We start from the raw sequence: 19781 nt of genomic DNA, 5'->3' as shown, positions 1-19781 counted from the left end.
TGCGCACTTTCGTGACTGGCGACACGCCCTCGCTGAGGTGGTGAGTACTCACACCTTACATTCCAACATATTAAAATTAACCTGTGATTAATGTAGCGAAGAGAAGGTGGTACAGGTAGCAGAGGCATAGGCATGGGGAGCAAACCAAGCTGAATATGTAGCTAGTCGTCCTCATTGATGAGCGGTAAAGGGACCTCTGCGAGAGTGGCAAGGCCAGCAAGTTGCGATCGCGAAAGTGAGTTGTACCAGATTGGGTTATACCAATTTCTCGGGAGACCAGCAACTGGTTTGTGTTTGCTGACTGGACCGCCGAGATGGCGTCGCCTACTCCGAGGTGGAGCACCAGCTCTAGCATTCCCATAGCAATTCACAACTTGGCGATGACGGTCGATGACTTGAAGAAGGCGGATAACCTCGGGTGAACGCCAGTCCTTATGGATGATCGAAACGGAGGTGTTGTCGTCAGGGTCGCTTTCGTCTGAGCTCATGCCAAGAAGCCCAAGGCCTCTGACCATGTCGTGGAGCAACATCCAGACAGCGCTCTCACCTGCTTGAAGGTTGCTTTCAATGATCCTCATACGATTATCGTAGAGCTATCAAGGCAGTCAGCAACCATTCAAATGTCAGTGGTATTACGACTCACTGTTCCTCGCCTACTTGCACGCCGTGAACGGCCACGCGCAGCCTGAAGGAGGGCTTCTCCACCATCTGCATACGTAGAATTGCGCGAGATGTAGATGTGAAGGGTTTTGAGCCGAGACGCAAAGTGGTCCTTCACTTCATCTACGTCGAATTCACCCTCCTCACGGCAGAATTCCTCTGCAAACTGGATAGCAAGTTCATGGTTCCATTCATGATTGAGGTGCCGCCAGAAAGGACGGAGGGGATGAAGAGGTGGCGGGTTGTGGTCCCCTTCTTCCCAAGTCGCTACCTCTTCTGCGGATGCGGCAACTTCATGTCGGTCGATGGCGTTAGTGATCTCAGAGTCTTGCTCTATGTGAAGCATGTTGCGCATCTTGATTCGAACCAGATTCTAAATGTGTTGTGGTTAAAGCATGCTGATCGGTGAGTCACCGTAATTTACATACCATCATACGAGTCCTGCCTGGGTCCCGTGTCTTTGGTTCATGTGTCTGTGAGTATCCACTTGCCCTTGACGCTTTAGGCGGTAGAGTGTTGTTGCTTCGCGTTAGATTTTCTGCCAAACCTGTTACCATATTTCCCAGGGCATGCATGAGCCTGTTCTCCAGTGCAGACATTGCAGTTTCAAGATTGAGCGGTTGGGGCTCTGTTCCCTGCTGTGGTGCGGTGGGTGGGCGACCTGTAGTTGGTGTTGCCCCTCCACTAGGTCCAGAGGGTGTAGCTTGACGCGAACCGGGTGTTGGTGTCGATTGGTGGGAGGAAAGAGGTGTGTTGGCTCCAGAATGACTGCCTGCAAGGGTGAATGATGGGGGGGCAGCCGTTCGAGGGCGAGCAGTGTCTGAAGTCAGGTTTGTTCCATTGGCGGGCATACGCATTGCTGGTGTTCCAGATGGGGACGATGCAATGGTAGGGCGTGAGCTTGGACCAGGCGAAGCATTGCGGGTTGAGTTGAAGCCTAGGGACTGCGTAGCAGCAGTGGAGCGAATATTAGATACTGGCATCTGTATGTTGAACGCTCGTGGCGAGGAGAATCCCATTCCATTGCGTGATGTTGCCACTGGTGGGTAAAGGCGGCGATTCGCAAAAGAATGAACCTGATACAGAGTCACTGTCAGGTTCCGTTGTAAAGGCAGAGGCCGGGAAGGTACATACGTTCAGAACTTCACGTTCACGCTGCTTCCCATGTCTCCTCCCAGATGTGGGGGAGCTCGTACCATTCGTGTTGACACCATTTGTAGCTGTAGTCTGAAAATAATCATTAGATAGCGGGGGGATTGAGACGACTGGTGATAAATACCTGTTGAAGCGACTGGTAGTGGGTGCGGAGGTCACGCAGCTCCTCGCGCAATGCATTGTGTTCAGCCTAGGATGTCTTTGTCAGGATGCCAGGTTGGAAATTGGTTTGAATCGTACCTGAACCCCTTGCTCATGGGCTGCCTTCCAAGCATTGAAGTTAACTTCTGCATCTCGCTGAGCGTCTGATATTGCAGTTTCAAGGGCCCGAGCCATATCCACAGTGCTTGTGGGGGTTTGATGCCGAGCAGTTTCCAATTCCTGGTACTGTGCAATCTGTCGCTCAGCGTCTACAAGGTTCTGGCGTGCCTCCTGGAGTTCCTGCTGTACTTCATTTAGGCGAGTCTCAGCATCTTGCCCGTCCTTTTCATGCTGAGCCTGCATAGCGGATATACGAGCTTGAAGGTCTTCCAGGACATCCTGTTGAACTTTGAGTTGTGCTTGAAACTCCTGAGTTACTTCTGCTTCGTGCTGGGCGTCCTGGTGGCGGGCATTCTCCAAATCAGTGAGTCGCTTCTGCCAGTCATCTTCAAGTATGTGTCGGTCCCGCGAGGTTGAGTCTTGCAATGAATCGTAACGCTGTTTAGCCTCCTCCAAATCATGAAGATGTTGCTGCTGTAGGTTCAATAGCCGGTGTTCTAGGTCTTCAATATGCTGACGGTGAGAGTTGTCTAGAGCACTTGTTGAGCTCTGATTGCGGCACTGATCTTCAAGTTGGCGGCGTTGGTCTTGGGCATCAGATCCAAGTTTGGCATAAGCTTTCTCCAGTTCTCGGATTCGATCGTTCAATTCCCCCACAACACGCTCATGATCCTCCCTATGCGCCTGCTCCCAACGTTGCGACGCAGCCTCCATTTGGTCCCTATGTAGATCTTCAAGTGCGCGGCGCTGGGATTGGGCATCGGATCCAAGCTTGGTGTACGCATTCTCCAGCTCCCTGATGCGATTGTGCAGGTTTGACACCACTCCTTCATGATCCTCGTGACACTTTTCTTCGTCAACCTTCCACCGTTGAGATGCACTGCTGAATCTCTTTTCCAACTCCTGATATCTTTCGGATGCTTCAGCCTCGACGCGCTGCAATTGTTGATTGAGCCTTTCGATAGTTCGAAGATGTTGCTCGCTGACGGACGCCTCATGTGATTGCTGGTTAGTCGCCACATTGATAGCTCGCTGAAGCTCTTCTAGGTCGCTGTCGTATCTCTCCTTGAGTTCCCGGTACTGTACGTCTGCGGCCTCTGCATCATCCTGCTTTGCTTGCTCAAGGGCATGCAGGCGCGACTGCAGATCAAGAAGATCCTGTGAGGGTGCGTGGGAGGACTGTGCTTGTTGATGGCGAAGGTCGGTGAGCTGTTTGTCTTTGAATGAGAGAAGATTGCGTAGGTTGGTTTCACGCAGCAGGGCCTCCGCATGAGATGAGCTGTGGGCCTGCTCAGACTTCTGCGACTCAACATGCGCCTTCCTCAGTTCTGAAACTTCAAGCCGCAAGGATGACTCCGAGTCAGCACGAGCAGGCCGAACCCCCCTAGCCCGTGAGCCTCTCTTATGTTTTGCCTTTGAGGACGATGCTGAGGCTCCATCAGCCACGCCGTCACTCATAGCCATCGAAGAGAAGTCTGGCTGGGACTGCGAGGTCTCCAGGCGAGTACGCCTTCGCTTTTTGACATCAAGATTGCCGTCGCCTGTGGAGCGTTGGCGCTTTAAGCCAGAAATGGGAGGCGGGGAATATGTCAAGCCTGGGTATCTTGGGGTGGGTGCAAGTATCGGAGCGCTGTGAGCCCCAGAGTTGGTTTGTTGGAGCTGAATAGTATATATGTCGGGTGGGAGCTGGGGGTGGAATGTAGAGCTAAAAGGAGCAGCGAAGTTGGAGGCTGAATAAACATTTATGAGCAAAGGCGTAGGTCATGATAGGTATTAGACCTACCTGATAGATTAGTGGGTGGATTAAGTGCACTAGAAGTATTATGCACTGGCATGAACGTGGGATCTGATGGTAGCTGTCAATAGAGTGATTCGGCGTAAGAGATTTGAAACATACTTGAGTTAAGGTGGGGGTCACGAGAAGCAAGGGTGCCAAGGGGGGCATAGGTAGGGAGAAAGTTGTCCGTAGAAAGGTTGAATGAGCCTGAGAAGGGTGGAAAGTCGTTCCTAAGGTCAAAGGTCGAAGGCATAGGTGCAGCAGAGGGATTTAACATGGCGGGATTAATTGTTGCAGTGGGTATATAGGTTGAAGACGGCATAGGTGACATGTTGAAGAAGGATTGGGATGGAGTAGGAGTATTGAGCGGATGGGATGGGGGAGGAGGGCCCATGACTGCCTCCAACATGGGAGAAGTATCCATTGGCGTGCATGTTTGATAAGAGTGCATGCTGACGTCGGCTGAAGAACGGCGACTGATGGGTGGGATGGTAGGTGTAGGTGTAGCGGAATCAGAACGATAAGACATGTCGTCTGCGAAATTGCTGGCCGCGTCAGTGTATGAGCCTGAGGTAGACTCGGACATGGCGGAGACAGAGTTGCGGGGTGAGGTGCGCATTGTATGTGAAAGATATAGCAAAGAATGCTGGAGGTAGCTTAACACAGAGAAAGCTGAGATTGTGGGCATCGAAGACAGGCCTTTAAATATTACAGTCGCTGAGGCTAGTCGCCAACAGCGCCTGACAGTACAAAGCATATTTTTGCGTACGAGAGAGACCCTGGAAGAACGATGACGTTTCGACAGTACTGAAAGGCATCAAAGGCGTTGAGGAACTGACTGGCCCCAGTGATGCAGCATGTAGCGGTTCGATGACACATTAGGGTGGGCGAAGAAAGCAGCCATGGCTTAGCCTCCAGGGATAAGCAAGGGATAAGTGTCGAAATGCAGGGATGGCAGATCAATGGAGTTCGGCGACTCCAGAGTCCAGCAAGGCGCGACGCAGCATGCACATAGGGCTGTATCTCTCCGAGTGGCACAGTGTGCAGAGTTCCATTTCTTCCTGTGGCGCAATGCTCAGTCAATTAACATCAAATCTGAATTCAAGACGTCCAGGTAATTGTGCGTACCCAGGGCTCGTCTCAGTAGCAATGGCAAGGTAGGGGGGGTAGACGTGTAACATAGTGGTTAGCGCACATCACGGATTCGGCAAGTCCATTCTTGGCGATCTCAGCGATTGAGGAACAAAGAACTTCATTTGAACTTTGTGATCTCGATCTGCATGAGCGATCTTTGTGAGTCTACATCTTACTTCGCTACGGCCAATACCCACTCCACCAAATATGGCAGTGGCTGAAAGGCATCAGTGATCGACGGCGGAATCGCATTGCTCCTGCCCGTACAAGCCGGAGCCTGAATTGTAAGTCCCTCTGGAGCGGTTGCATGCCACGAGTGAGCGGCTGAAAGCAGCTCTTTGACAAGACTGCACAGGGCACCACTCGTACACCCACATTGTTGAACACGCCTTGGTGTAACCCTGACATTGAGGCAAACTTAACGTTTCATGCCGCAGCGTATTGGTGGCTGAAGGAGCATCAAGTACGTGAACCATCCCTTTATGACGAAATTCCAAGCTCACCTCCTTGAATGCTATATATACGGTGTTCAACTCGTTCCAAAAGCACTGTCGACACCTGTCTTCTACCATCTCATCCAATTCCCCTGCTTTAACACATTCTCCATGAATGATACCACCAACGACCGCGATGAATCTGTCCAGGCCACTTTACGAGGCTTCGGAGCCGGTGAGGATGCTTATGCCGCCGAACTTGGTCAACTTGCTGGCCAACTGAAGGCTGCAAAGGCTGTGAGCAAATTCATCCAGTTCTTATCGTGTGCAGACACCAACTAACCTCTTCCTTAGTCTAGTGATTGGACCTTGTCTTGCCTTATAGAGCAGGCCGAGGCGGCTCTAATTGCCCATCAAGCTACTGTGACTGATGCCCAGAATCGCGAAGAAGGCCATCGTACTGTAAGTTGACTTTTTTTCTCTACGCATACATGACCTCTTGATGGTTTGTGTTCGTCAGGAACTTCGATCCTTGAAGGAGAAACTCGATTGCCTCGAAGGCGATTCTAGCCGCCATTTTGATGACATGAAGGCCACAATCAATGAGCTCCGGTTGACCAACGGTCATTTACAGAACTCGTACCGCTCGCTCCTTAAGGTGAGGATTGCAGCATGCCATCCCAAATACTCCAGATTGACTGCCAAATAGATGCACACCACTATGCGTGTCGAGCATCAAAGCCTGACGAGGATCAACCAAGGTATCCAGTCTGACTGCGACCGCCTCAGAGCCAACTGCAATGAGCTGCAAGCTACCTGCTCTGTGCTTGAGAACCTCCGCGATGGCTTGGCCCTGGTATGTCCTTGTCCTTTTGAACATGGATTACTCCTACATTTGTATCTGATGTCTCTCAGGAAACAGAACAAAAACGGGGTGTAATTGAAGCCCTCGCAGAGTTCGCTCGGTGTGTCGTATGCACCTCATTCATGACCCGCCCATGCGTGTAAGTTCCTCTGAACATAGTCGGTTCTGAGCAATTCTTATCACGCCTTGATGCAGGGTCGAGTGTGGTCATGTCTTTTGCTCCGCTTGCGTCGAGACTTGGTTCGACACCCGCGCCACCTGTCCTCTGTGCCGAGGGGCCATGACTGAAGGCCGACCCATTCTTGGGTTCTCCGAGATCATCTCAAAGATGGTTACTGCCCATACCGAGTATCGAGACAGCCTTTGAAGCTCCAGACTTGTAGTGTTCATGGCTGAATGCTTTTCCTATGATACTATTCTTGTACACAGATCGTTCTAATGGTAATGAATGAGATGAATGGGATGTAAGATGTAATCGAAACAAACTAAGATCAAATAAAGTCCAAAGAGAATTGTAAAAGCCCAGTCCCCTAGCCAGTCCTATATGTCACGAAGTACTTCGTACATGGCGAGCCCTCTCTCCCAGCCATCTAATCTATCTTCCATGGCAGCGCAGTAGCTGGCAGGGTCCGCCTTTTGGAAATCCAACTGAGTCCTGCAGCCGTTATCTACCCAGCGAAAAATTCCACCGGCGCAATATTGAGTGAAAGATGCTCGCTCTTCTTTGACGCCGACAGCAATATTGGAGTGAAGAATGGTGGACGAGGGGATAAGAGCGGTAGAGTTAGGAGGAAACTCCACAACCACCCTGGCATCCCACAGAATTAGATGACCCCCTTCGGTGGGATTGAAGCAACCAAGGGCGGTGATGCTGCACCAGCCGTACCCAAGGTTGAGCGAGTCCCTGTGCGGAATGGTCTGTACCCTAGGCCCAAAGTTGAATGTTGCGCAAGGGAAGACCGATTTGGAGAAGTTTCTTCGTATGTGGGGAAGTGCGTCGTACATTTTTTCGACGTGGGTCCTGTAGTGATTGTACAGCTTAGGAGCCCACATTTGAAATGCGGAGTCCCCATAAGCAGCTACCCGCTGGACGGCAGGGTTGTTTAGTAGGCGTTGAAGCCCAGGGGCCTGGGGGCTAGTCTCTCCAGCTATGAGCCTCATGGGTTGTCTTTGGCCGTTTCCATAGGATACCCCCACAGCCAGTGCTGGAAAGTTGCCGCGGCGATGGACCGTATCAGTCTCTTTCAGGTGGAATCCACGCAATTCGGCCTGCATTGAGCTGTACATGGCTTGGCAGTCATGCTCAAAGGATGGGTCCTTGGGCCTCCCGGCGAGCACTGCAAATATACGCCCACCAGAATCTACTAGTGGCCGAGGAGTGCTAGAGGTGCCTATCAATTAGGAGGCTTTCTGGCATATGATACATGCACGCACCGTCCATCCCATTGCACCAGGCTAAACCCATTTTCTAACAGTCCCTGAGCCGTCCAGTTTTGGGCTGAATCCTTGACGCTGCTGCGGGCAATTTTGGCAGCGTACCCATCCCTCAAAGCCGGGAGCCTATTGCTACAGAGAGTTGTTGCCTGACGGCGGGAGGATGCTGCAGCCTCGGCCCTTTTCTTTGCAGAGGACGAGCGGACCCCTTCCCCGTAGGCCTTCATCCTGGCCATCCTCCTTTTATAAGCCTTATAGCGCTGCTTCTCAGGCACTAGTTCGGCAGAGGGCCTGAGACGGCCCAAACCTGGGTCGTCATTCTTTGGGTCCAGGCTGTCGTTTATTGGGGCGTCGTCCAAAGCCATGGGCAGGGCAATGGGTTGTAGGATTTTGCAGGGCGTGTCCGGCCCCAAGATTTCATGGGGCACGCTTGGTAAGGCTTTGGATGGGTGGTCGAACGCCGCAACTTCATGGAATGTGCTAGTTTCCTGGGTTTCGTGAGGTGCGTCAAGTTTCGAGTTGCTGCAAGGCGTAAGCTGTTGTGAGGGTTGAGGCCTCTCATCATATTCCATGGGGATGCAGGTGCTCTCAGAGTTTTTGAGGAGGGAGGCGAAATCTAGAGGCATCTTGTAGGGGCTGAACTCCTTCCCGGAGCGAAGCTACGAGGTTCGAGTAATCAGCGCACTGCAATGGAGTTGGCAGGTGGGCAATCTCACCTTGCGCTGTGCGGAACGCGCTGTATCTAAGTGTATGAGGAGTCAGCATGGAAAAAAGGGTAGGCGCGTGCTGCCGTCGCGTCCCACCAACGCGCATCGCCCTCTAGCCCCAGGGGTGAGGCAAACAGGGAGGGGCTTGTAGGCAGGACATGACCGGCGTCGCTACAGATTGCGGAAGCTACTCACCGTCTCGACTCAACGTCCCCTGCATGGTGTAGGACAGATTTGAATGTGGGTGTGAGTGGTGGTGTGGGTGTGAGCGGTGGTGTGAGTAGCGGTGTGGCCGCTTTTTGTAGCTTGTTGATTTCACAGTGGATCATGTGATCGTTTGATTCACATGACGATCTCGCATCGCCGCCAGCTTGGTGTTTGAAATCCCAGCGAAAAGTCCGTCGCATCCCCTTTGCATTCCACGCCCCCCGCCATCATGTATGCCACGTTGCACACCGCAGGACATGGTATGCCCTTAGGGCCGCCGGCATTTGCCCCGTTACTCACGCGCCCATTAAAGCAGCACTACCTGCAGGTGCTGGCATCAAGGAGACAATAAAGGGAGACGGCTCAGAATGGTATGAAGGAGAGGCAATGCTCTCAGTTCACTCTCAGGTCAGTCACGACAAGGGATGCGGCGGTCACGCCCTCACGAACGGTTCACTCAAAACTCAGGATGGCCTCAATTGCTGCAAGGCTACAACGGGGACTGTTAACGACGGGCTTGACGACTAGGGCAAAAACGAGCAGAGTCGCCACTAAATTAGTAGGGATGTGCGCTCAGTGGCAATGTAAGACGGGTGGTGTCATTTTCAATGTCATTTATTTTGTGAAATCTGTGAATGACGAGCAAACAATCAGTCAACAAGAATGGCAAGCAAGGCAGGGTGACTTACTCGTTAACTACTACACAGTGTCAGTTGGAACAACAACACAATCATTTGCAGTTATGGCCGTGGCCATCTACTATAGAACGCCGAGTCGTGTCGAACGGAGCGGGATTAGTGAGCGCAAGCGAGTGGGTTTAGCGACGAAAGGAGTGCTGTAGGTAGGCGAAGGGAGTTGAGAGGTGACCGAGGCCTGAGATTGTATCAAATCTCCCCGGTATATAGCATCCGTATTCTGTACACGAATCCACGCGTCGATACGCCTGAAGCCTGACGCTTGAGATTCCCTGCGTGTGTATTGCATCCGCGCCCGCGTCCACGTCCGGTTAATGTGTCCGTTTGTATAACCGGTATAACCTGCGTGTGTTTAAAAGTAGGACGTACGACCCCTCGAATTAAGCGGGCGTATTTCGGGATTTTTCGAAGTGTAGGATGGGTAGGATGGGAGTGGAAGGGTAGAGGCGTCCGTGTATTTGCGGGAGACAGCACAGCATTCGGAGTGAGGATATAGGGCGATGGACGCGCCAAATCCCAAACGCCTGATCCCAAAACCAATCACTTGATAGGAAGTGCGGCCCTCGAGCGTGCGGGGGTAGGTGGGTAAGATGTGAGTGGTTATCGCGCGTGACGCGTGGTGAGAATAGTCGAATTTAATTCAATTCAATGGAATCGCGTCCAAGCGCGTCGTCCGTGTTGTAGCCGTGTGTAAGATTCGGGAAGTAGAGCGTGGGCATGGAAGTAGAGCGTGGAGGAAGAGAGGCGGAAGGGTAGACGATACCGGGAAGGCAGGCGGAAGAAGCAAGGCGGGGGCAAGTCAACCGAACGAAATGAAAGAGAAGGAAATGAAGTAAAATAGACGAGTACCATCCTGAGGGACAGGAATGGACAACATGAATCCCAGTGGATCCGCAGCATGTAATTCTATACGACGCGCCAGGCATTGCCATGGGTCATCAGCTTGAGTCCACCATCGATGGCCCTATGGATGCAATGGTCAGACGGGTTGCGGACATGGAGATTAAAACTCACCTCCAAAGGTCGAGTCGCACTATCGAAAACGTCATCTAGACGATCCATAACGAATTCGACGCGTTCATCAAAGCTGGCCTTGTCGAATTGGCGAGGTGAATTTTCAGCCACCGAAGCCCACGCTCACCCAGCGGCTTAGCCTCGGAGTACTTGAGGAGGCCACGAGACAGGTCATCTCCGATATGATTGAGATGGGGAGAGATGGGGTAGGCACGGCCACGGAAATCAAGATTATGGGGTCGTTCAGGCTCAACGTCACCGGAGGCATCTTCCCTAGACGAAGGCCGGAGTTCCACACGGCGAGGACGGCGTCAAACACGGGCCTATTTATTATCCATGGAGTAGAGCCGAGGACGTCCAGACCAGCGTACACGAGCTCAGCGTTGCCTAGCTGAGATGCATGCTTGCGGTATGCGAGCCGTTCAACGGAGTCCTTAAAACGCGTAGATGATTGAGGACTCACCGAGTGATTCAGGGACACTGACGCGTGCTCCAGAACTCCCTGCCATCTGGTATCGTATCGCGTGCACAGTCCAAGATATTCCCAGAAATTGAGAGAGGCCGCGCGGACTTGACTCGACTGGAGTGATTCCACGTTCCCAAACGCGTCCACAGGCTTGGATCTCGAAACGAAGACGGGAAGACGGTGCCGTGGATCCAGAGACGAGAGAGAATAGGCCGCGGGATCCCAGTTCGATTGAGAGCGATGGGTGCATGGGCGATAACACGGCCAGCGAAAAGGTACGCCATGAGTTAAAAAGACCCTATATCAGCCCGTATCCATAACCAGAACCAGAACCATAAACAGACCCACGAACCACGAACGCGCGCACATCTACAAATCAAACCCGAGAAGAAAATCAGCCACAACATACACAACACGAACGAATAAACAAATGATGAATGATGCATAAAACGATAACGAGGTACGTACTCTCCTTCATCCTCTCGTCGTCGGAGCCGTCGTTGTTGGTTGGTTGGTTGGTTGGTTAGTGCGTTGGTGTTGACGACGGTTGGGGAGGTAAGTTGTGTTAAACATGTTTATTATTGATCTACCTACTTATCGTGTTACATCTTTCTAGCATGCGTTGTACACGACGATAACCGGCCTATTCCCTACGTGTCGCGCGCGAGGTCACTGTCCTCGTCGCATGGACTGCGTGTTCAGTTCGTTCGTCCATACCTACCATCGTGGCAACCGTAGCCCGCGTCGTCGTTACCTGATGAATCCACAAGGTAAGTAAGCAATTAAAATACTTATTCACAAGCCGTCTAACTTACCTCTCGGCAGTTACTTCGCCAACCATCTAGCATCCAACGGCTCGTCGACTTCTGGTAACATGGGTACGTCTTCGTTCATTTTTTCGTTTCATTTCCTATCCCCCCCTTCTCTGCGTTTCGTCGTTCTTGTTTCGTCGTTGACGCTGGTGTTATTGCTCGCATTGGTTCTCGTTGTTCGAGTTCCCTTTCTTTCGCCTCTTCGTTTTGCTTCCCACCTACCGTCATCACCGTCGTCGTCTTCTTCCTATACTCGCTTGAATTATCAACTGACTGCCTCGTATTTCTAGCGCATCGTGGATGTATGTTGGAGTCGATTCGCATGTCTGGAAAAGCTGACGCTCAAGATCCCAGTTGGACGGCCTCAGGACGATGTGCGAGGATCCTAGCGAAGCACAGACGTTGAAGGCGGCGATGGCACGGTCTCAGGACGATCTCAGCAAAGGCCTGAGTCATGGATGCAATGGCGCATGAAGGAGATATTTGGCCATCGTCGTTTACGAAGGCAACGCGGTAGTTCATGTTGTGTAGCTGAGTTAAATGAAGACCGTATATATTGATGTCAATTATGCCTGCGCGAGACGAAGCATTTGGAATGAAGATACACTACACATGACGTGAGAGCACAAGTGAATGGATTATACCCAACGACCAACACGATCACCGAGCTCCTTGAAGTGTGAGGTCGCGCCTTCGTAAACCTTGAAACCTTGGTTTTAGGTAGAAGCCATATTATCAGTAGGATGTCGTACCTCAGATGCGTGAATCATCCAGGATGGGTGTGTGATGTATAATGCAAGTAACAACACCATTGTACGAGCGTCGAAGAGATAAGTAAAGCTTGAGGAGAGGCCCATTGTAGCTCTCGTAGGAGGTGCCTGTGTGGACTAAAATATGTGTCCAGCAAATACTAGATCCCGGGGGATTCGACAACGCACCTTCTTCCACAGAAGAACAGAACCTGTCGACGGGGAACCTGGCGCAGTCGATGCGCTTGCTATGAAATGGCCTTGTGCAGCGCGGTGATACTAGAACTGCTGAGTTCCCACTGACAGGTTCAAGATGAGTGCACTTACCGTGATTGACTGAATGGAAGCCATCCCATCTAGGTGCTTCAGGCTTAGTACTCTGGGAGAAGAGAAAGCAATTACATACTTCGATTGTGTTGAAGCTCCTCAATGCAGGCACCAGTTTCCGCGTTGAACACATATATTTTACCATGGAGACTGCCACAGATAACGAACTCATCGTTATCGCCTGCAAACACCCCTTGCTTAATCTTGTGTCGAGTACCCTTGTCCGGAATGGCGAATTGTCGTGTGAGTGTGTCTTCGGGAAATGCATAAAGCTCGAAGTTGTTTGTTGATAAGTTGTTTACCAACAACTTGGTGGAGTCGCGGGAGAGAGTCGCATGTCCGCTAAGATGCATCGGTGAGTGGTACACAAGTGAGGGTAAAGGTATATTTGAACATACATGGCACCCAAGAGCTTCTTACGCCATTGAATAATTCCGGTTGCCACACTCAAGCAAACCCTACCAATAATCAATCAGTAGCTAGTAGGAGACAACTAAGCGAACCTACATCTCGCCACTCTGCAACAAGAAAGCGACGACCTTATCGTCACCAAAGAAAGCAAGGTCCTTGGGCATTGCGTTTAAAGAAGGCACTTGCCATAGAAGCTGTGCGTTACCTGGAGGGAGTTAGTAGTCGCTAGTTAGAATAGAATACGATGGACTCACTTGAGCTCGTGAGGGTGTAGGCTTTGATGACACCAAACTGACTTGCAGCGATCAGTCGCTGATGGTGTTTGTCGTATGCCATGCTTTCGACGGGATGATCAAACGCAAAAGCGGCAGTGGTAGAGAGTGCAGTGGTGGATAGCATGCCCTGGCAATTTCAAGGTAAATAAGTAGCACACAACGCCTATCAAGTGACTCACCGTCTCCTTTGAAAATGGAATGACACTGATACTCCCTCAGGCAGAGCCAATGCACAAAGCCAGAGAACCGACGCCATGTACGGGTGCGGGAAGATGAGCCCAGATGAGAGACGTTATTTGACCCCATTTCTCCTGGGGGTGTCGGATTGTCTGGATGCATAGTGCGGAGGACTTGGACATGTCCCACACTCGCACACACTCGTCGTTACCTAGCATAGGTTAGAAAGTACTGAGGAAATAATGGCGGCGACTTACTTCCTGTGATGAGAAACTGGCCGCCTTCGGAGAAGAGCAGGCCGTGAGTTGGGCTCTTGCATGCCTTGAGTTCTTTGAGCGGCTGAGTGTCAAAGATCTTCAATTATGTGCAGAGAGAGAATAAGGACACGTCGAGCGTACTTTGCGTCCGAATATGTGCATACTGTACAGTCAAAGTGGGGAATATGGAGTTGGTGATTAAGGATAGCAGTGAGTAGCGACTTGCAACCCTCACTGTCACACGGAATATAAAGAATATCGGAACAAAGCAACATGAGGATGTTGATGATGTCATCGACCTGGTGAACAACACGTTTATGCACTTGCGGTCAATGGTAGTGCTTTGTTACGATGAACTGCGTGACTATCGCGCCAAGCCAATGGTGGTGAGTCGGCATCCTGAATATTGGAACAAAGGGCATTAACAGTAAGTTTGACATTTAAACAAGCGAGAAACGGCTACCTTCAGCTCTGATCATCAGTCATTGGGATGCCTTCAGCCTACGTGACTACTCCTCGCCCCATCCTCTCATCTGACATGTCCTTTACGCTTGCCCGCTCACCTGTTCCTGTGATCTCCGCACAGATGGAGTTTACCCGCGACATCTTGGAGGCATGGAAGGAGGAGAACAACGGGGGGCAGAGGAAGAATCAACGACCCCGACGTGATGCGAGTGGCAGCGGCAGCAATATTGAGACCTCGTCCAATGATGGCACTAATGACCGTGGTGCCCAAGGCAAGATCCCAAAGCCTATCGGAGAGCCTGGACGACGCCCTGAGACCGGCGGCTTCCCTTTGAAGGAACGACTCCTGAAAGTTGAGATGTGGGAAGAGGAGACATACGATGACATCCTTGTACGTAGATTTGTTACCTTTATTCTCGGGTCCATGCTCACCACTATCTCAGAACGCCGTCCGTAAGGCGTCTCAGGTTGCTCTGAACCTGTCAGTCAGTTTCAAGTTCCAGGATAAAACCAAGGTTGACATGATATGTGCGAAGGTAAGTCGGCAATGTCATCCACTCTGCAGCTAATCCGTCCCCGTACTAGATGGCTCGCAAGTGGAACTTCCTAGACGAGTATGATGGCCACTGGCCTGTGAAAAGCATGCTTAAGGCGTATCTCAAGTACACATCTGAGCGTGCTCGCAAGGATAACAAGGACGCTGCAGAGGAGTTGGAGAGGGATGTTGAATAATCTACTCATGCCTATCCCAAATTTGTCTCATGTACTCATACTTGCAATGAATTCACGCTGATATGTTCACGCCAATACACAAACTGACTGTCCACCGAATTTTTATTCATCCATAGCATAGGTCAAGTTGTATATGAAGCATCACTGAACATGATTTGCACTGAGTAGTATCAGGTGTCGTTGTCGATATCCATCATTTCGTTGTCCTCATTACTGTCATCTGCAGCAGGTAGTAAAAGGACCTGAAGGCGATGAGTGAGGAAAGCACGCAGGATTGATACGGTTGACCCTTACATGGTTCAATGAAACAACGACTGAGATCTCTCTCTCGTCCCATGGGATTTCACACATCGCCGCGTGACTCTGAATGGCGGATGAGTGCAGAAGCTCGGGTGAAGTGCTGGCAGCAGATTCAACCATCCTGGCACGAACATGGGGCCAGTCAGCAAAGGGGTCCTTTGGAATGGCGGCCTTATTGTACCGGCGCACAACAATCCATGCCTCGTCAATTTGCTGACCTTCAGTCTTGATGATGTTCTCTATTCTAGCAGGGAATTCGCAGCCATGTTGATCACAGAGTAAGACAGTGCTGTTGCCCTTATGTTTTGCAAAGGTGGTATATCGCAAGCCGTCAATGGTTAAACTACCGATGAAGTCGACTTTGTAGGGAGGATTGGGGTCAGGAAGCTGTCCAAAGAGGCGCCGAAGTTCAGGGGAAAGTGCCTTAGCGTGTCGACTGAGCGCGTGGCTAGGCCCAGCCTGAATTCCAGTTCCGTCAGACATCAAGGTCCCCCGTGTGCCAGTTGAAATCAGGGTCCCAAAGATCTCGGCGCAGTATTGGATAGTTTGCGACGATGCATCGACAGACTTGAGGAACAATGCTGTAAGATTGTTGCGGCGGTGCCAGGTCCTCCCAATGGTGAGTTCGTATTCCCCTAGAAAATTGAGACCAAATCACCATAACGAGCAAGGATCAGGCTCACCCTCTTTGTAATTGGTAGAAATCCGCTGGAGCTTGCCAATAACTCTCTCCATGGGAAATGTCCACCAACCGTGAACCGGCCCATAGAGTAAAAGATACTCAGCAAGGTGCATAGATTGATGGTGGTTAGGATGGCAGACGTATTCTGGAAATATGCCTTTAAGCCCTTCGTAATAGGCTGTCATATGGTGCAGGTACTCGTCGGCGTGTGATTGGGAAGTCTTGCGAGATGTGGCAATATTGACAGCTGAAATAAGTGATAGCGTGAGGGACAAGAGTTTCGTGTATTGCTTTCTTGTTTGAGGTGATTGTGATGCATCGGAACGCTTTGCCCAAAGCCGTGTCAATGTGATGGGATAGTAGACAGTTGCTGCCGTTCGCCATTGGTCTGCCTTTAGCTTACCCGTATGGTCCCCAAGGTTGTATGGAACGGTTGTAAGCCACGACGGTGTTGTGGTATTCTTTACGTCCCTCCACAGTTCCTCCATCTCCCTTTTAGACATGACATTGCCATGATCTAGTCTGCGAATATCCACTGAGTCGTCGTTGTCCCCATCAGAATCTTCATCGTCGTGATTATTTGCTTCGTTGATAGCTTCATTTCGACTCTGACGCTACATCGTAGAATTAAAGGGTGTACCAAAGACAGGGCAACCCTACTCACCCAGGCGACTAATAACACTGAATAATTCGCGCGACTTGCCTTCTTTGGATGTGGTCCAGATGGGAATGAAAGTTTCAGCGCCTGGCACACATACTTTAGGGCAGCAAGGTGGTAGCCTGCGTAATGATCCTGCCACCACTCCGTTGGGTGAGCACTCATTGGGCGTTGGAGCATCCTCAGCAACTTCTCTACACTGGCCCTTTCGGTTTCTTTTGTGGGAAGAGGATTCAAGTCACTTGGTTCGATGGGATGGGGCAGTATACCCTCCAACTGTTCCTGAGAGTGGTCGTTCTTGGACTTCGCATTGTAGCCAAGGATATTCGTAAAATGTTCCTTGAGGAGTCCTAAGAATAGATTGTGCATGGAGTCGATGACGATGAAGCGGGTGGGGTCAAAGTAAGGGAGTCTTAGAAGGTTGCTGTATCGAACTCCAGACTGATCAAACAAGCTCTGGGCTGTAGAGTTGTCAGGCGCGGAGTGAAACGCTTCTGCCTGAGCACGACATTGATAATTTTCGCGCCGCTGCCAACTAGCAAGATTCCAGCATCCGAAGGCATGTTGGGGCATGATGCAGTCGCAGGACGGACATACGGTGGCGTCGAGATCAACATCCAAAGATGGCGGAACGGACCCAGGAAGTTGGCATAAACAGACGGCGCAGTAGAAGGTGTGAGTACAAGCAGCAAAACCACCAAACTTGCGAGCAGCAGGCAAGTCGCGTACGACACAGATAAGCGCGCACATGACACACCTGCCGTGTGGGTGGTTGAAGGTCCGAGAGAATCGAACGCCGATATCCCAGAATAAGAGGAAGACATTGATCAGGGGGGTTAAGTACGGGTTAACCACTAACTTGACCTCCGTAGGGCCAGGCATGATGCTGAAGACAAAGACGTTTTCGGGACGGTGTTTCAAATGAGGAGGCAGATTTTGGCAGACCAGCATCATTACCCCACACGAAATGTGCTTACCGCCAAGTTTGTTGGAAAGGGGATTAAACCAGTCACCACAAAGTGAGAATACGTATCGTCCTTCACCATCGCCATCGCCGAAATGGCGGCCGTCCGGTCCATGGAAGTTCCGGAGAGTTTCAGCTTGAAATATGCTGATGACGTCCTTGCTGGTGGGATTGGACATATGATTCCAGGCATCGTCCATTACCGTTTCATAACCTGGTCGAGACAGGAGGCTCGAAAGCCAATCCTTGAAGTCAAATACTATATATGGCTTGATGGGGACCCATACAACTCTCTTTGCAATCCGTCGCTCCCGACAAAGAGTTTCACCACACTGAGCCCCGGTTTGCTTGTTGGAAATGGCAGTGCATGATGGGGGGTAGATGTCTGATCCCCCGGCTCTATCCGGTGCATACGTCTGGTGGCAGCTCTTCGATGGACATACAGCGTAGATTGTTTCCTTGGCGTCGAGTTGAAAGGTTTGCCGGACGGTTCGAATGTCTCTTGGCCAGCTGCCTGTGAGCATTTCCCTCAGCACGCCAGGAAGTTGTTCGATGGATTCCACAAGAGCCAGAAAGCACGTTTGAATGATGTAGTGGATCATCCAAAGCAAAAACTGACAGCCCTTATGGGATAGGCCGACGGACACATTGCATACAAGCGCGATAAACATCCATAGCTGGAGAATGGGATCGAGTGTCCCGAACTTGCTAGCGAAGTGATGATCTAGATGCACCATTAATACCAATGTAGTTTAGATCACTTGTCTTACCTGTGTTATAATACCCCGGGTCCTCTGCGCGACGAACATTCTCCTCCTCCCTCTCAAGTTGAGCTCGCTTCAATATTTTTTCGCTGCGCGCTAATGCCGCAACAAACTGTTTCATATCGTGGTCCGTTTCATTGTGGAGAACTTGAACAGCAATGAATTGTCGTATACGTTTCCCCGATAGTCGTAAGTTAGCCTCCAGCTCAGCTCCCCGAGATTTCAGTTTCCGCAAAGTCGAAAAGGCTTTCTCAATCGCCTGCTTGTCGTGGGGAACTCGCTCCATAAGATTGTCCAGCATTCGGTGCTCTCTAGCGATTTCATCTTGAATGGTCCCAATCACTGTGAGTTTACGGGACAGCGCCTGGGCACGCGCTGATGTGGGTGGGGGGTGAGCAGGCTGCGTGTGGTCAGAACTCAGTTGCAGTAGCGAGTCGTCCCTAGCACGAAGTATGGAACGAGCTCGGGTAACTGTTGCTCGGCGAGTTTCCTTGCGGTTATGTTTCAACCATGTTCATCGATCAACCAAATAACCAGCCTCGTTGGTCCCAGGGACGGTAAGCTTGATGCATATGGAACAATGGCAGACCCGGCTGACCATCCTAGCCTTGATTGAGGTTAGAGAACTCGACGATTTGACGATGTTGAAATACTCACTGGTCTTCGGTCTGATGAACATCAGATTGGCGCCTGAGCTCAATCAGTGTTAGACGTCAGTGACAAACAAACAAGTGAGTCACGTCACCCGAGTCCTATGTTCCCGAGCACAATTACGATTGTTCTCGCCTGTAGGGTTCTTGTTGAACGTTGATGGCCAGCGTTATCCGTCACCTGCATAAAGCCTTCAGCGCCACCGTTGCGACGAAATCAAATGTATACATATCCTATCTCGCCTCATCGGCCTGGCGCGCCTACCATTATAAAGCCACAGAACGAGGAATCTGACGCACCTCTCTCACGTGTAACGCGTCTTGATGATCCATTGCAGCAGGCGGAAGTTGAGAGGGAGTTGGGGTATGCCACGGGCTCAAGTTTTGAACCGTTGCAGGTGAGTCAGACAACATTGTAAATATGTGGTAGACAACTTACTCGCTGTGATGGACAGCGCGCGCGGACCATTCAAGTCCATTTGACAACCACAAATTCCCGAGCCTCGGCACGCAGACCACGAAAGACGCCGCCCTTCGGAGTCGCTGTCTCGTTGTTGTCAACGTCGTGCACGTATTCGAGTTGCCGTCGACAAGTTGGAGGATATACGACGTCCTGTACACTCACCGTCTCAGTGAGGACGTGTCGCCAGTCACCACCTCAGCGAGGGCGTGTCGCCAGTCACGAAAGTGCGCACTGGAAGCGTGGTCAGTCACATATGCGGCCAAGTGGGTGAGGCGGTAGGCGACGT

At 51.1% G+C, this 19781-nt stretch overlaps 5 protein-coding genes across 5 annotated transcripts; 2 read left to right on the top strand and 3 right to left on the bottom strand.

Annotated features, from left to right (window-relative positions):
• Positions 1-161: 161 nt before the first annotated feature.
• Positions 162-4439, bottom strand: PC9H_010153 (uncharacterized protein; the record flags this gene model as incomplete). The annotated part of the gene is made up of 8 exons (XM_036779647.1): positions 162-593; positions 644-1033; positions 1089-1736; positions 1795-1887; positions 1940-2005; positions 2056-3410; positions 3860-3922; positions 3974-4439. The coding sequence occupies 8 exons, from the start codon at positions 4437-4439 to the stop codon at positions 162-164; spliced, it is 3513 nt and encodes a 1170-aa protein (XP_036629036.1).
• Positions 4440-5592: 1153 nt separating this feature from the next.
• PC9H_010152 (uncharacterized protein) lies at positions 5593-6653 on the top strand (the record flags this gene model as incomplete). The annotated part of the gene is made up of 6 exons (XM_036779646.1): positions 5593-5718; positions 5776-5883; positions 5942-6079; positions 6131-6277; positions 6337-6425; positions 6482-6653. 6 exons carry the CDS (start codon positions 5593-5595, stop codon positions 6651-6653), a joined length of 780 nt encoding a protein of 259 aa, XP_036629035.1.
• A 173-nt stretch (positions 6654-6826) lies between these two features.
• PC9H_010151 (uncharacterized protein) lies at positions 6827-8647 on the bottom strand (the record flags this gene model as incomplete). The annotated part of the gene is made up of 4 exons (XM_036779645.1): positions 6827-7667; positions 7721-8379; positions 8437-8462; positions 8623-8647. 4 exons carry the CDS (start codon positions 8645-8647, stop codon positions 6827-6829), a joined length of 1551 nt encoding a protein of 516 aa, XP_036629034.1.
• Positions 8648-12768: 4121 nt separating this feature from the next.
• On the bottom strand, positions 12769-13979 carry PC9H_010150 (uncharacterized protein; the record flags this gene model as incomplete). Its single annotated transcript, XM_036779644.1, has 7 exons — positions 12769-13039; positions 13096-13155; positions 13205-13313; positions 13363-13510; positions 13635-13771; positions 13818-13899; positions 13959-13979. 7 exons carry the CDS (start codon positions 13977-13979, stop codon positions 12769-12771), a joined length of 828 nt encoding a protein of 275 aa, XP_036629033.1.
• Positions 13980-14355: 376 nt separating this feature from the next.
• Positions 14356-15014, top strand: PC9H_010149 (uncharacterized protein; the record flags this gene model as incomplete). The annotated part of the gene is made up of 3 exons (XM_036779643.1): positions 14356-14673; positions 14726-14818; positions 14868-15014. 3 exons carry the CDS (start codon positions 14356-14358, stop codon positions 15012-15014), a joined length of 558 nt encoding a protein of 185 aa, XP_036629032.1.
• Positions 15015-19781: the final 4767 nt, after the last annotated feature.

This window comes from Pleurotus ostreatus, assembly GCF_014466165.1.
Source record: "Pleurotus ostreatus strain PC9 chromosome Unknown scaffold_7, whole genome shotgun sequence".
Taxonomy (NCBI): Eukaryota; Fungi; Basidiomycota; class Agaricomycetes; order Agaricales; family Pleurotaceae; genus Pleurotus; species Pleurotus ostreatus.
Note: the sequence above shows the minus strand (reverse complement) of the source record. Positions and strands in the feature narration are given on the sequence as shown.